The 15,452-nt window shown below is 42.8% G+C and overlaps 1 protein-coding gene across 1 annotated transcript; it reads right to left on the bottom strand.

The window, feature by feature from the left end:
• Positions 1-254: 254 nt before the first annotated feature.
• sfrp5 (secreted frizzled-related protein 5) lies at positions 255-13,643 on the bottom strand. Its single transcript, XM_067610097.1, has 3 exons — positions 12,654-13,643; positions 5,622-5,699; positions 255-1,940 (listed from the first exon to the last, which is right to left on the bottom strand). The coding sequence occupies exons 1-3, from the start codon at positions 13,210-13,212 to the stop codon at positions 1,612-1,614; spliced, it is 966 nt and encodes a 321-aa protein (XP_067466198.1). The 5' UTR covers positions 13,213-13,643; the 3' UTR covers positions 255-1,611.
• Positions 13,644-15,452: the final 1,809 nt, after the last annotated feature.

The following is a 15,452-nucleotide window of genomic DNA, read 5'->3' as shown; positions in this document are numbered from 1 at the left end:
TAGTCAAGGAAATTTAAATTTTTTGAAAATTTTGTTGCTGATTTTTTTAATGAAAACTGATAAGCATGAAGATACATGTTCCTCGCTAAGTATAGAATCAAATAGGGACACAGTTTCTCATGTAAGTGTGTGAAATTATGCACTAATGTGTAACCATGTGATTATTTTCTCCAGATAATAGTCAGAGTGTGCACTTGTGTGGGTTAATAATAATAATGATTTAGGATAAAGTAAAGGCACATTTCACAGAGATATTCTTTATAAAAATTTTAAATATATTTTATTCATTTACTTTTTTGTAAAACAAAAGATGTATTTCAGTAACAGAACTACTTACAGGTTAACTGATTAGAAAATATTGTCAAAGTTAAATTTCATTCTTTATTGCTACAGCAACAGTGAATTCAGGTGCTATGTCTGTACGTATGATTTCTGCTTTCATACCATAGAAGTTTAACTGAAGCAAATTTTAAAAAAAATTTAAGTACAAAAAAAAAGAAACATTTGAAGAGTGATAGTGAAAAATAGCGAGTACCAGAGACTTATCAACCCAACATTGTTGGTTCTATCCAGAGTCTCTTTCTCTCTCTTTCTTTCTCTTATTCTCCACTTGTTTTTTTTTCAGGAAGATGTCTTCTCTGCCCCGACCTCCTTCTCTCTCCAATTCAAAAAGCAAAAAAAAAAAATATTCAAGTTTCCCTCTTTCAGGCCACAAAAAAAACGCTGCTGTACAAAGTCAGTGGAAGCATCATCCAGTCCGTCAGTCTCTCTTCGCCATGTCTTACTCCGTTGATCTTCTTCCCCAGTAGGGATAAAAGAAAAAAAAAGCCCTGTTTTCTAATCATCTAGTATTCATCTGAATTATCTACTTTTTACATTATTAAAACGTACAGTTAAGTGGGTCATCTACATTTCTGTGCTTTGATGTTGTTTCTGGGAGCTCTGTGCCAGGGTCTGCACTGGCCCATTGCACAGCCCACATACAGCGAATCATTTCTCTCAGCTCTTTTCACATAGAAACAAAGCTCCCCCTTCCTACTCATCTCCCTTTCCATTCACTCTAGGATCATTACATAATCAACAAACATGTTTTCCAAAAGTTGCCTCAAATCTTTAGGTTCCCCATTTCTTATCGCTACTGTCTAATTGATAAAGTCGCTTTAAGATATCGTACAAGTGATTGGCTCTACTATATCAGAAGCAGTATTAAGTCGTAGGAATTGGATGCTGTTCTGCTGATCTGCTTTTCTTCAGGGATTAAAATCATATCACGCTGTTATAAAAAATCAGTGGTTTCTTTGGGGCTCTTATGGGCAGGCATGTGTGTAAGGCATAGCGTGCAGCTTTTCCCCCTCTCAGACATTAATATGTCTGATTCCTCTAAGCAGATCAGAACGACCGGCTTGACTACCTGATTCATGTTAAAGCTGAGAAAATAAAAACTTGACCACCCCGCGATTCCCTGGTAGGACTGTGTAGTGGGCTGGTAACAGATTTTGCAGGGATCTCGGGTGCAGGGACTCAATATTGAAAGGAGAATTAGGATCTAAGCGGAACAGGGTGGAATGTGGGGAGCGATGGTGGATTCTGCGGACAGCGCGGCGAGCTGCGTCACTGGAAGACGGTGTGGTAGGTGGGACACTGATGGGACTTCATGTACTTGATGGCAAACTTGAGCTCCTTGCTCTTCTTGTCCCACTTGTGTATGGACATGACCAGTAGTTGCTGGTCCACTTTGCGGCCCATGATGAGGAAGTTGGAGCCCAGGCTGTCTAGCTGGGAGCACGGGCAGTTGGCGCCATTCTTGATGTACAGCGTCAGCTTCTTCATGTCCTTCTTCCTGAGCACGCCCTGCTTCAACACTTTCTTCTTTTTCTGTGCCGCTATCAGCTTCCTGTCACCCTTCTCCTTCTTCACCTCCTTGATTTTCATCTTGAGGGCTGAGGAAAAAAAAGACAAAGAGATATTTTAAGGCTGAACTTTTTTTATTTACACCCAGATTCTTATGACGTGTCACTTGGATTCACATGTTCTGCTCACTTCTACTTCAAGAGGCTATGACATTTCCTCTCTCTGCAAGAACAACTCTGAGCTCTGTGTTGTGCAAAAGAAGCAGCTGGTTTACACCTCTCCTGAGTATCATCATTTCACCTCTCCCGCATTGTAAAAACTGCATCCTGTGTGTATATTTGTGTTGTTGACTTGGGGAAAACCAGTAAATGACAAGGAAGAGATGTTTGTGGAGTTACAATAACAGCTGGTTTATGTCTTTAACTCTAAGTCCATTTTTAAGCCCTTAAGTGTGTCTAAGTCACAAGTCTTTATAAGCAAGTTTCAAGTCAAGATGCGAGTCAAATATCTGACTGTTAAATGATACAAGTTCCTTTCACAGATGGGTCAAAAGTGTTACATGACTGAGACATTTTAATGTGAATAATTGCTAATAATTCACTTTTTTGCAAGCTGTGTGGCTATGCAAGGCTTGTCTGGTGCTGCCATTTTTTTGTTATTGTTACATATTGGATGTTAACATGTCAAAACTTGGGACTTGAATGTTTTTGTCTCAGGTCTGTAGAGAGTTCACAGCAGTCAAGTCTAAGTCAAGTCTCAAGTTCTCATTCTTCTCAACTAAGTCTAACTTGAATCCAGGTCTAAAGCCTGCGGCTGTAGTTATACATGGGACCACAGTCTGTAGCATTATTTGCTCGTCAAAACTGACTCTAATCCTGTACATAATTTTACAACAATCAGCTAAGCAGTTTGTAAGCAGATGTAATCAAAGTCTTATGCTTCTCTGATGGAATATTGCATTTACTCTGCTTACAACCATGTATTTTTTAAAGCAAAAAGTACAGAACAGATAACCTCTGTATTCTCAGTATGTGGTGTTCGGTTACAGCAAACTCAGGTTTATCAGACTAATGAAGCACTGACTTGTATCTCCCGTCGAGCCACATGTTTATAAGTTCATATTTTTACATGTGAGAGATTAAAATTGAACTGCCAAGCATTTGAGCAAGGAATTCTCTGGGTGAACATTTTGACAGGTGAAATTAATCACGGGCCGGGCAAAGGCGCTGGGTCGGTATGAGGCATCGCTATGTACCCAAGCCTGTTGGAAGATCGCCATTTCACTTCTCGCCTGCTTGTCTAACTGCTGCATAAACATCCCTCGGTACTCTCTGATACGTATACACACATGCGAGGTGATGGCATGTTCAAGGAGGAATGCGTGTGTTGAGTTGCCTCTCATCCGCATCTCGATTCACATGCAGCTCCCTCTCTGAGGGTGTGTTTGTGTGCCTATACACGCTCGAGCGCGTACGCACTTTTGTGAATGAATGCATTCATGTGTGTGTGTGTGAGTGTTTCAGCTCGGGATAGGAAGGATAAAATCATTTTCACTTTTAATGCCCACACCCGTATTCAGTCATATTCAGTCATAAGTGATGCAGTGGGGCCCACCGTGCAGCCTGGCCAGTGTCCTTATGACAAGCTGTGCCCACGTCTTTATACAAAGTCACTCTTTTTAAAGTGAGTAGAGGGGGCGTAGAGGTAGAAACAGATGGAAAGTGAAAGAGAGAGAAGTGCGCTGTCATTTTGAGGAGAAACAGGTTTTCTTTTAAGCTAAAGCAAGCACCTTCCCCTCCCAACCAGGTGCAGGGTGCTTGTCCGTACCGTGCCAGACGCACTTCCCTGCACCTTTCTTTTCAACTCCTGTCATTGTTCCATGCTACTGGATGGTACTGCACTGCATACTTAGGAATGCAAGCAAAGATATGCGATCAGACATCAAAAGTAGACTGTAATAAAACACCAGAATGCTCTCAGGGCAAACAGTGAGCGAAGATGAATAGGTAACAACATTCATGAGGCGTGAGATCAAGCTGTAATCAGCTATCGCTCTATAGAATAACAATGTTGAGCCATTCTTGCCTTGATCTCCAAATCCATACGTCACATTTATCTCGACTTCTCCGCTCATCCTCATGTCTCATCCGGTGACATACATTCATAGCCAATAATCTGTCGGCGTGGCCGGCTATCTGCTTTCACATGTAATCATGTTTCATCCAAATGAACAGAAAGAATCCGCGTCGTTCTTTCTGATCCTCCGAAACATGTCGGAAGATTGAGACATGAAGGTTAATCCTGCAATTAATCAGACAAATATCTGTGATTTGGTAATAATGTGATTAATTACAGGGGATGAGTCTACGTTTTGGCTGTGGCTCAGAGTGTGAGAGATGTGCATAGATTGTTGTTATTGTTGGATGTGATGGGATGTTTATTAATTTATGATTTATAATGGGTCATGTTTTGTATGTCCCATCCATTTTGTAGGTGTGTGTAATTGCCAGTTGACAGATTACGTAACTGCAGACATCTCCTTTGTGGGACACTGCAGCATAGAAATATGGTTTTTAGCACCGGTCTGACCACATTTCATTTTCAATTACTGTATTCTCACTAATATGTTCAGAAACATGATTCTCCCAAGGTTACGAGGTTTTTTTTTTTTTTTGTCACCATTTCTTTTTCAGTGCTTTGAAACTTATGACCGCAGAAAATGGACTGTAGTATATCATTAACTCTAAAGAGTGGGGCAACAGTCCATGCAAGCAGAAACTCAGCTGCTGCGGAATATGATGGGCCAAAAGCTTCGATGAGCAGGAATAATGGAATAATTATCTTCTGGCTTCATATGCAGGTCAGAACTGTGGTGAAACTGGAATACTGGAAAGTAGAAAACTTAGAAAATGGTGTTGAATGGGCGTCGGGGACTCAGGGCTGTTAAATTGATTAGTCGATTTATAAGAAAGAAGAGTTATGCTAGCAGAGAGAATAATTCAAATAAATGTGTTAATTTTGACCCTTGTCTAAAAATACTTGTAAAAATATTTGGTTAAACTTAAGAGAAAGAACATTTATTATTTCCACCCACTCAGAGTGAAAATTAAATAACTGCGGTGTATTTAAGTGTTAGCTCAGTGTTGAAACAGTTTTTGTAAATGCATAAATCACAAGACTGTGAGTGTGTATGAGTGTTGTAGTCCCGTAATTGCTTTGGCTAATCTACACAGACTAATGTTATACAACATAATGATTCAGGTGGCAGACAGGTGGGCTTGTAACATGGTGCAACAACTACAGCTGCTGCTGTTTCTAGCTCGGAGTGTAGCTGCCTTTCAAACCAAACCAAAAATTCTTTATAATGATCATGATGGCACTTGTAACTTTGGCTTTCTTCACCACAAATTCTTTCTTTCATTTTCTAAAATTCTCTTACTTGTAGTTTACTCACAATCCAACTTATTAATGCTTAGCAGGTTGCAGATTCTCCACAAGGGGGAGCTGTTGATGGACCCATTTTGCACTAACCTGCTGCTACAACTGTTGCGTAACTGCGTAGATGTTGATAAATTTGTGTCGCCACCTACTGGTAATGGCTGCTGCACTTTTACTTTTGAGCCACCTGCAGGCAATGAGTGTTTTTTTTTCTGTTAAGGGCCCCACAAAGACAGGCCAGCTGTGCCATGTGTTAAATTGTCTTTCCTCACCTGTTCTGTATGTGTGTCAATGCAACACTCAAACATTTTAATCACCCGTACTGTACTTACCGAAGTCACTGGCGCAGTAATGCTCCATGATGTTGTCTGATTTCAGCTCGTTGTCACACGGAGGGCACTGCTTCGACACTGAGGAGACAAAAGAACAAACTTTCATCAACAACGACACTCGAGTGGGAAGAATTACGTATATTTCATTCGGTGCTATTAAGGCCAGATTAGCTAATATCTAACGGCTGAGTTGAGGTCATTGTTAGTCAAGTGCAGTCAGCAAAACCAAAGCCGTGTCAGTATGAAATCGTTAAGCCCCGAGCACTTTTGAGGCACTTATTTGGAGCCCCCCTCCCCTTGTCAGAGGCTATTTGCTGTGGAGAGAATATATAGTCCAGCAGGCTGACTGATGTTTGCCCTGCAATTACACTGGAGAAAATGTTTTTATTCTGGCCGTTGTATATTTTGGTGGTGCAGGCGTGGTCTTGGGCGCGCAGAAAGGTAAACGCTGCAGAAGGAGCAGCTGAACATGGTGAAAAGTGTTTCTGTACACAGACACAGCAAGCACTTAGGCCACACAGCAACCACACATTGTGAAACAGCAAGTGGAAACCAAAGCAACAAGTTCAGTTTATTTTTAACTTCAAATTTATGACTGTGCCTCTTTCGCTCAAAAGCATGTTTAGCCTCACTAACTTTGATTTGAGGGCTGTGTGATTGTTATTATTGTGTACCCACACAGTGGAGATACAACATGAGAGAAACCGAGAACAAGCACTACAGTAAACTGAGTCTTTTTTTATGTTTCAAATATTGCAAAATCTTGCTCGGTTACACACTTATACGGCAGAAAACGGACAGTTTTATCACCTTTGTTACTTTCAAAAGTCTTCTCTTCTTCAGACACACAAGCACACACAGACATGCCGCATACTGCCTTGCAATTTTCTCCAAAGGCTCTTCAATATAAAACTTTATTATGACAATTACTACATAAACTCCATGTAATCCCAGAGGGGCTGGTTGCAGCTGTACACATCTAATATCAGTCTACTCATCTCCCAAAAAAGCCTTGGGCCATTTGAATGAGTAAGGCATAACATTAGAAAGAGGCAGGGGGGGGGAGAAGGATGTGGTTGCAGCAGGTATAGAACCTCTCCCTACACCCACATATATATACACGCACAGGCAGAGAAATATGATTTGAGAAAACTTGTCTGAAGGGAAAACAACACAAACCCTCTGCTGAGTAAGCAGCCTTTTTCAGGGAGACTGCTTGTAGGGGACCTAATTTTTTCTGTCATTCACTCACCACAATATCCCAAATATTTTTCAAATCTCTCCCCCCTCCAAAAGTTTCCTGTTCTCTCTCTCTCTTTTTCCTCTGTGTCACACATTTACAGAAACACACGGGACTATATTAGCACAGTCCAGCCCAGGCCCCTGGGTTAAAAGTCAGAGTTCAAAGGTTATCACCCCCAGCCCAAACCTCAGCGTCTGGGCAGATAATGAGAGGGGTCAAAGTTTAGCATGCTTCGCTGCTCGGGTCGTTGGGAGGTGAACCCCCTAACCATCACTGAGCGTACGTATGTGTGGAGGGAGTTGAACCATGTTCTTGTTGCCTGTTTTTCTGCCTGTTTTTTCTCCTCCTGAGGGTTCCCATAGCTTTCGTGGGCGAGAGACCTGCAAGGCCTACAGGGTCAGGCCTCTTAATTGTCTGGTGCTGACATGAAGACTGGGACAAGAACACGGAAACACACACACACACACACACACACACAAACACACACACAGATCAAGAGACGCCAAAACTCTTCTGGATTTGTGTGTTTTGAATGATTCCCTTGAAGCTGTTAGTCTTATTCAGGCTCCACGGTAATTCATTCTGGTTTCACAGGGGTGGTATGTTGGCAGGAGGCCCAGTTGCTTCGATGCCAGAGCATGTGTCAGGAGAAAGAAGTCCCTCCATGAAAACTTAGTTGAGCTTGGACAGAAAACCATTTGGATGCTGCTGAGAAATCAATTAAGCGACGACTGCCCTCATCACAGTCTGGTCTCCGTCGAGGGAATCACCGTCATGTTCTGATGGGAATCATTGCTGCGTAGCTTTTTTTTCCTGGACACATTTCTACTCAGAAAATATTTTAACATTAGGTCATTAATGTATTTTTGCCATCAACTTAAAGCAGTTAAGGAATTTTCACCATGCTATGTGATTATATTGTGAGGCTTATGTTCTTGCTTTGGTTGACTTTGGACTTGACCACCTCTCATGTGTTTTCATTTGGCTTTTAGATAACACAGATACTTAAATGTTCCCAAACATAGTGACGAGTGTTATAATATTGTCTCTCAGAGCTGTTGTTGTAGCCTGTGAAAGACAGATGAGGAGAGAGGAGAGATGATGGGAGCGGGGTGAGCAGGGAGGTGGTCCGTTGGAAAGCCCTGTTGTTAATCTTCGAACAGCAAGCCAAAGTGGAAATGACGCGCGGCAAGAGTCCAGTAGTTTAACTGCACAACTTCATTTAGTCATAGCTCTGAGGTTAATATCACTTTCTCCATTTCATTGTTTCTCGCTCTTGATGTATTTGCAGTCTCTCGCCCCCCCCCCCCCCCCTCTCTCTCGCTGATCCTTTCCATAGCTGTTACCTCACGAATCAGAGAGGTTGATTAAAAACAGCAACGAAATCTCCCCAGTATCAGAAAAAAAAACTTGAGAACACTTTTGTGATGTCAATGACAAAAGTTGACGTTAATGATAAATAAGTGAAGAGTCATTTGTCAAATAATGACTTAGTTTTGAAATAAAAGGCCCCATAAAGCAATGTCAATGTGCACCAATGTGAAATGTTATTAGATACGATATTTGGCTGCTGTGACCTCCAAAAACATGACAGTAAAGTAATGATATCATCATCATCATCATCATCATCAGGAAATCAGTTGGTAATTTGGACGTAAATTATGGCCATCACTGTAAGTGACTAAAAAAAGCAGAACCGCTCTGCCCAATCACAGTTAATGTTATCTTAGAGTATGAACAAAGACCCCCCCCTCCCCCTTTTCTCTTTCTTACACACATATCTTAACTTAAAAAAAATCTTACAATATCCTCATCTGATCCCCCGAGGTGTCCTGTAACCTCATCCCCTGCAGCCCGAGCATCACATCCACTTTTATGGGGAGAACGTTCCATTTAAAGTATGCGTCGGTCACCATCTCACGCCTCATTTGGACCCTTTAAGTTACGAGTAGCAACACTTATGACATAAAACGGTACCGTGCCGGAGATGAAATGCAGCGTGTGATTTATGTCGGAGGGCCTAACATCTGTTTAAATGTGGCATGCAGACAGACAGAGAAGGACTTAAACACGGCCCGCGAGGCAACCCCTGGGGCCCCTAAAACACAGCACGTTCCTCGCATCTGTAGGAATCCTATACAGAAGAGAAAATACATTCTCAAAAGGCCTAGGCAGTCTTCCATGCACAGAGCATTGGATCACATTTTCCCCTTTCATATAGCAGCCAGGGCCACATGAGTAGCGCCCATTGTGCTGCTGGGGACCTGACAGTGCTGCCTGTCTCCTTTAGCACGGTTGTAACTTACACTAGCCACATCAATGAGGGCGGCGAGGACAGACAATATCTTTCACACCGCGCAATTTCAACGACTTTCACCGGACAACGCGCATATTGTCTCGAAGAACATTTTCCGCGGAAACATGCAACTTGAGTTATAGAGTTTAGCCCGTGCCAAAAACAGAGACACTGCAGAATCATCCCTACGCTTATCATACCTGCTGATTTACAGAAGCTGACAGTAGCTAGGGGTAGCATCATTAAATCCATGAGGTGAACTTGATGGGCGGCATTAACTATGTTCTGCCTGAGAGAGTGAGCTCAGCTGGCCTTTTTTTTTTTTTTTATTCCCTGGATGCCTGGACCCTCTTTTGTCAGCAGTCTGCTTGTCTTCCTCAGTATAATATCTACAGACTTGTGTTTCACATAATCACACCCCGTGGGCCCCCATAACACACACACACACACACGCACATAAGCTGGCATGCACACACACATATGCCAAAAAAATCATCCACACACGCACAACCTGAGCTCAGGTGGTGGTGGTGGTGGTGGTGTTCCTCTCAGTTTTGGCTGTGACAGAGTGGTGGAAAGTGAATCTAACTCTGTACTGCTAGTTTCCACAGGAGCTCTCGAACCGTGCTATATCATGTAATTGCAGAATAGCTCAGATAGCATCGGGGCCTCTCGGACAGGGGGAGAGCAGCAGGTAGAGCAGCATTTGATTCCTGTGATTGATCAAACTCCCCGAGATTCATCTGGATTACTACATACGATCCTGTGTGAAGAGAATCATCCATGTCCTTTGACACAGAAGGTTCCCAAGAAACTCGCTTCTAAGAGTTTTTAGCTGAGATTCCTTTTTATTATTTCTGGCTGTGTTTTTGTGTGTGTGTGCGTTATGTGTGTGTGTGTGTGCGTGCGTGTTCGCGCGTGTGCGTGTGTGTTTGCGAGCCAAAAGCTTGTCCTCAGGATGGCCCCATCGGCACATCTGAGAATCTCTGGTTCTTAACAAAATGTCAGTGACTGAGCCTTCGGGCTAGAAGTGATACGGGTTCACTCTCAGTTTCACTCACACCCGAACACACGCACAAACACACACATATTCACAACCACACAAACTCAAATGTAATTGTTAAATCCAACCTGATATTCCATTTTCACTTTATGCTTTAAACATTTCATTCATAACATCTAGTCCTATTTTTTTCTCTTGGCATTAAGTTTCATATGATCTCTCTACATATTTGCCCTCTGGTCTTGCACCACTTTCTGTAATCTAGCCACCTCTGATCGTTATTTGATTAGATAGGATCAACAAACAGTCTCCTGTTTGAGGAGGTGACAGATGAAGTCTTAACCGCCTCCTTCTCAGTGAGCGTGTAAAAAGAATGAGTTATGGAGCTGCAAAAGCCAAAATGTCACATAGTTGATACGAGTCCTACAAAAACAGAACAGCCATTTTTCCTAATGGAATAAGTCAGCCCTGCATGATTTCACCAGAGAATCGAACGATCTTTTCCCACTTTTAAAATCAGAGTAGATAGATATCAGTATGCTGTGAACATTTTTTGATAAAAAGTGAAGATATATTACTCAACTTGTTTCAATTGACAGGACTGAAATGATGTTTTGGCATTGTTGGCTTTCATTTGTAGTGCTTTAGTAAATCACTATTTATTTAAGATAATTTTTTCCAGCTTTTTAAATGTATTAAGGAAAAGATATTAACTATAATACATACAGGAGCGTTATTTCAAACCAAAGTAGATAATAAAAGGCAATAAACGGTTAAAGGCAAGAAGTAGAATAATGAGAATAATAAACCATTTTCTTATTGAAAGCAGAGAGGCGGACACTTTTTTTTATGCTGCAGGAAGCAGCTTTTCTCCTCTCCTGCGCACTGTCTGCTTCTCTTTACTCCCGCTTCCTTTCACTCCTCTCCTTTCTGCTCTCTTAGGGACAATCAGACTCTAGCCATTCCCATTCTCTGCCTGCCTCTCTTGTCCTGTCATGTCGACTAATTAGTGGGAGCTCAGTAATTGGCCTTCTAGCTAATTGGCCTGCTGGCTGCCAGACCCAACAAAGGCAGAGCAGGCTGGGACACAGTGGGGACTGTCCCCCTCCACTGTCTAAAGACTCTCATCAACTCCCTCTCTCCCCCTTCTTAGCGCTGACTGCTTTTGTGAAGAGGCTGCTTAAGTAGTCGCTCTGCGCACACACACACTCACACACACACACACACACACACACACACGCCTATTTCTCTCAATTTAGTTCTCACTCACTCTCTCAAAGTTCTCTGTCCTCCTGCTTGTTCTTTGTCCAAAATTATATAATATTTTCAATTTTTTATGAATCAGATCTCATTGAGAAACACTGAGGTGGTGATTTGTCTTCTTATTTCATCCATCTTGGGTTCATTTGTTCATTTATTGACACTCAGCAGACCATCTTGTGAGTTGCATACATGACAGCTTGAAATAAGACATTCTCCATTCACTCAGCTGTTAGATTGATTAATTAGGCCCTGATTGGCATCTACTGACAAAACTGTGTGTGTGTGTGTGTGTTTCAATTCTTTAGTAAAGACGTGTTTAACATCACAGTCTATTTATCTTAACTCAGTGAGCGATCTGGACACCGGAGTCTCTCAGTCTCCCGTCTCTGTCTCGGTCTGTCCCTCCCCGAGGCGTGTGGAGATGGCACGGAGCCGTCCTGAACTGTCCACTTACACAAGAACCTTCCCCTGTAGCCTCTTCCTGCTCCTGCCTCTCTCTCTCACCGACCTCCTCTGGAAAGCCTCTCACTTAAACTTTCATCTGTCATCAGCGCGGGGCAGGGGGACCATATGAGACTCACAGCCGTTTTTTTTCAGGCTCTCGCTGTTTCAGACTCTGCAGGATCTCGAACACTCATCTGTCTTAGAAATGTTGAGATTTCTGAGATTCGAGATGAATATAAGGTCTAAACTTCTGAATGCAGAGACCGTTTATTCTCTTGATACGGTTTTATTACTGCAATTGTGTCTGCCCAACACAAGTCACAGTATAACAATAATAGCATTTTTTATGACAATTATTTCATTTTTTTAACCCATATGTTTAATTTAGTTACTAATATTAATGTTGCTTACTAAAATGCATCAGCTACACTACACATTAAAAACTGAAATTTGTCCAATACGAACCATGTTTTGTACAGAATATCAACAATGGCAATACTTTTTATGCTAGAGAGATTTTACAGTTTTTAAAACTTTTTATTAATTGATATATTTAACTTAAAGTGATTGTAGTGTCATTGTTGAACGTTCTGACGGGGTAGTTAGATTTTAGTATGTCCAAAATGTCATATTAACACGTTGCCTAAAATCTCAAATAGCCATAATGAAAACTTTTGACCTGTAACTTATTTAGGAGCCATGCTTAATTATATTTAAATATATGTTGAGTATATGCATCCATTTGTATCTATGTGTGGGTGTATGTGCACATGGCTTCCCTACCTGGTGGCTGGGTCGCATGGTTCCCAGTGAACTGCATGGGGATGCAGAGGTCGTTATCAATGGGGAACTTATCGCAGGTCAGCATCTCCGGCCAGGGGAAGCCGTAGGTCTCCATCACCGGAGCACAACTGTCCCTCACGGCCTCACACAGCGAGCGGCAGGGATAGATGGGCCTGTCTAGGCACACCGGTGCAAACAGAGAGCACAGGAAGACCTGGGTATCGGCATGGCACCGTTTGGCCAGGAGGGGCACCCAGCTGCCAGCCTGCTGCTTCACTTCTGGCATGGTCTCGTGGTCCAGGAGGTTGGGCAGCCTCATTTTCTTGTAGCCCACATTGTGGCACAGGCGCAGGTCAGCTGGTATGTCCACACACTGGGGCTGCTTGGTGTAGAAGCGGCCGTTGTGGAAGTTGTCCGATTGCCAGCTGTAGTAGTCGTACTCGTCTGCAGCCGAGACGGTGAGGAGTAGGAGGAGGAGGGAGAAGAGCGACAGGCCCGGTGCCAAGCTGAAGGAGCCCTGGGTTAATGCCCACCTGGGGCTCTTTTGTCCGTGTGCCATGCCTCTCTGAGCTCGGACCAACAATTCAAGAAGGTTGTATCCAAAGTCTCCAAAGTAACTCAGTGAAGACAAAATGCAGAGAAGAGAGAGGAACAAGTGGGGCAGACGTACAAGCTGTAATCCTTTTGTTTTCTCCTGAATGTGGACGAAGCAGATTGAAAACAAAAGTGTTTAATTCCCTTCTTCCCTGGAGAGTCAGCCCTCAAAGCCTCCCTCAAACACCTCCCTGTGTGTGAGTGTATGTGTGCCTCAGGTAGTGCAGTGTGGAGGCAGCATTCAAGAAAGGGTGAACACACAAGTAGGACTTCTTATTCTCTAATTTTCCCTATTCACAACTTCTCACTCTCCTTCCTTCTCCCTCCTTCAGAACTGTCTCCGGCCCTCCCCTGCTCTCTGTCTATCAGTCTGCAGCTGTTATGAGGAGTACCTAGGTTTTAAGAGGCAGTGGTAACTGCTCTCTGCGGCTGCCTGCCCCCCTAGCAAGGCTCCCAGACCACTCACCTTCCTACTGGCCTCCCCTGGACTCACTCACAACTGTCTCAGCCAATCACAACCCTGGGGGAGGTTACCAGTGGTCTTCAGGACACTCCTCCTGCCCCTCCTCTAAAATAAGTTAACATGAGAGAGAGAGAGACAGAGAGAGAGAGAGAGAGAGAGAGAGAGAGAGAGAGAGAGAGAGAGAAAACAAACTATGGCGAGTTTCTCCAGCTGTATTTTTTAATCATGTCTCTAATGTGCACAGTTCTTTTGTATGAAACACACCCACAATCACTCATAACATTCGTTGTCATCATCATGCATTTATAAACTTTCTATCACCTTTTAGTCATTATCAGCAAATCTTTGTACAATCTTCTTGCACAATCTAGCACTTGTGCTCCACACATAACAAATGATGTCTGCTCACCGCTCAAGCCTGCTCACTTCATTAGCTCAAAACAGTCTGCTTGTGTCACCAGTGAGGACACTCATTCACACACACACACACACACACACACACACACACACACACACACACACACACACAGATGCAAATGCAAGAAATTCAGAGGAAGAAAGTGAATGAAGTGGATGGGAAAGAGCGCTACAGGTCACTGAGAGTGTGTTGCACAGCTACAGGTGGCTAGGTGGTTCCCCCCCCCCCCTGCGCAATGTGAGTTATGCTAATGTGTATGTTGGCTGTGAATAGAGGCACGCTGCCTCTCTGTCTCTTTCTATCAGTGCCACTGACACAGTGAGGGCCTTCGCCTTGGCAGCAATTTCACAAGAAGGGATACATTCAGATTCAAAGGGCTGTAGCATTGTGAGCAGGATGTGGGATCGGTGGCTCTCACGGAGGGTGTCCTTCCATCTCGCATTTGATCTCCGCTACGCATTAATGCTTTTCCTCGTGTGTATGGGCTGCAAATGCGGGTTCATACAAATTAAAGTAAAATGTTGGCAAGCTGACATTTTATCATGATAGCAGGTTGTGCTGCTTGAATTTCAGCAGACAATCCGGATCATACTGCGGCTGCATACCGCTGACACCACGATCAAGTGAAAAGACACGTGATTGTGAGTTGTTATTATTATCTGTATGTGTCAGTACAAACAAGGAGACTAGGAAAGCATGTGTGTATGTGTGTGTGTGTGTGTGTGTGTGTGTGTGTGTTTTGCAAACAGTTGGAGGTGTACTTGGATCAGAATCAGGGACAGTATTGTTCTTTGCCTGTAGCGTAGAAGATAAAATTCCAGAAAACAGCAGTCTGTCCGTAAAATCTAATTCAATAAGATGAAATAAAATAGATAAAAATGCGGTTTAATATCAGGCGACCAGGCGCATCAATAAAACCCCGAAGTCCACATTATCCAAGCACTCATATTGTTTTATGGTATCTTGACCACACTTTCACTTATTTCCAAAGCCAAAGGATTGTGAATAAGATTACTGCACCATCTAATCATCTTTTATTTAAGAATGGAGTTGAACAAGTTTCAACCTTATCTTCCCAAGCTACAGTTCAAATCCCTGTTGACTTATTGGTGTGTGCAGATACTGCGGAGTGATTTTTCTGGGAATCGAACCGCTGCCAGCAGTGCAAATAAGCTCAGTCTTCTCTTAGAGCAGTTTTCATAACCTGCGCCGTGGAAAGATGTGATGGAGGTCGGCTGAAGTCGCCCAAAAAAGATGTCGTCATCGTTACTGAAAGCATCGTTGAGTGGATTTAAAGCGCTGTTTTGGTTTTGATAAATTTATA

The sequence above is a fragment of the Thunnus thynnus genome, chromosome 14, assembly GCF_963924715.1.
Source record: "Thunnus thynnus chromosome 14, fThuThy2.1, whole genome shotgun sequence".
In the NCBI taxonomy this organism is placed as follows: domain Eukaryota; kingdom Metazoa; phylum Chordata; class Actinopteri; order Scombriformes; family Scombridae; genus Thunnus; species Thunnus thynnus.
Note: the sequence above shows the minus strand (reverse complement) of the source record. Positions and strands in the feature narration are given on the sequence as shown.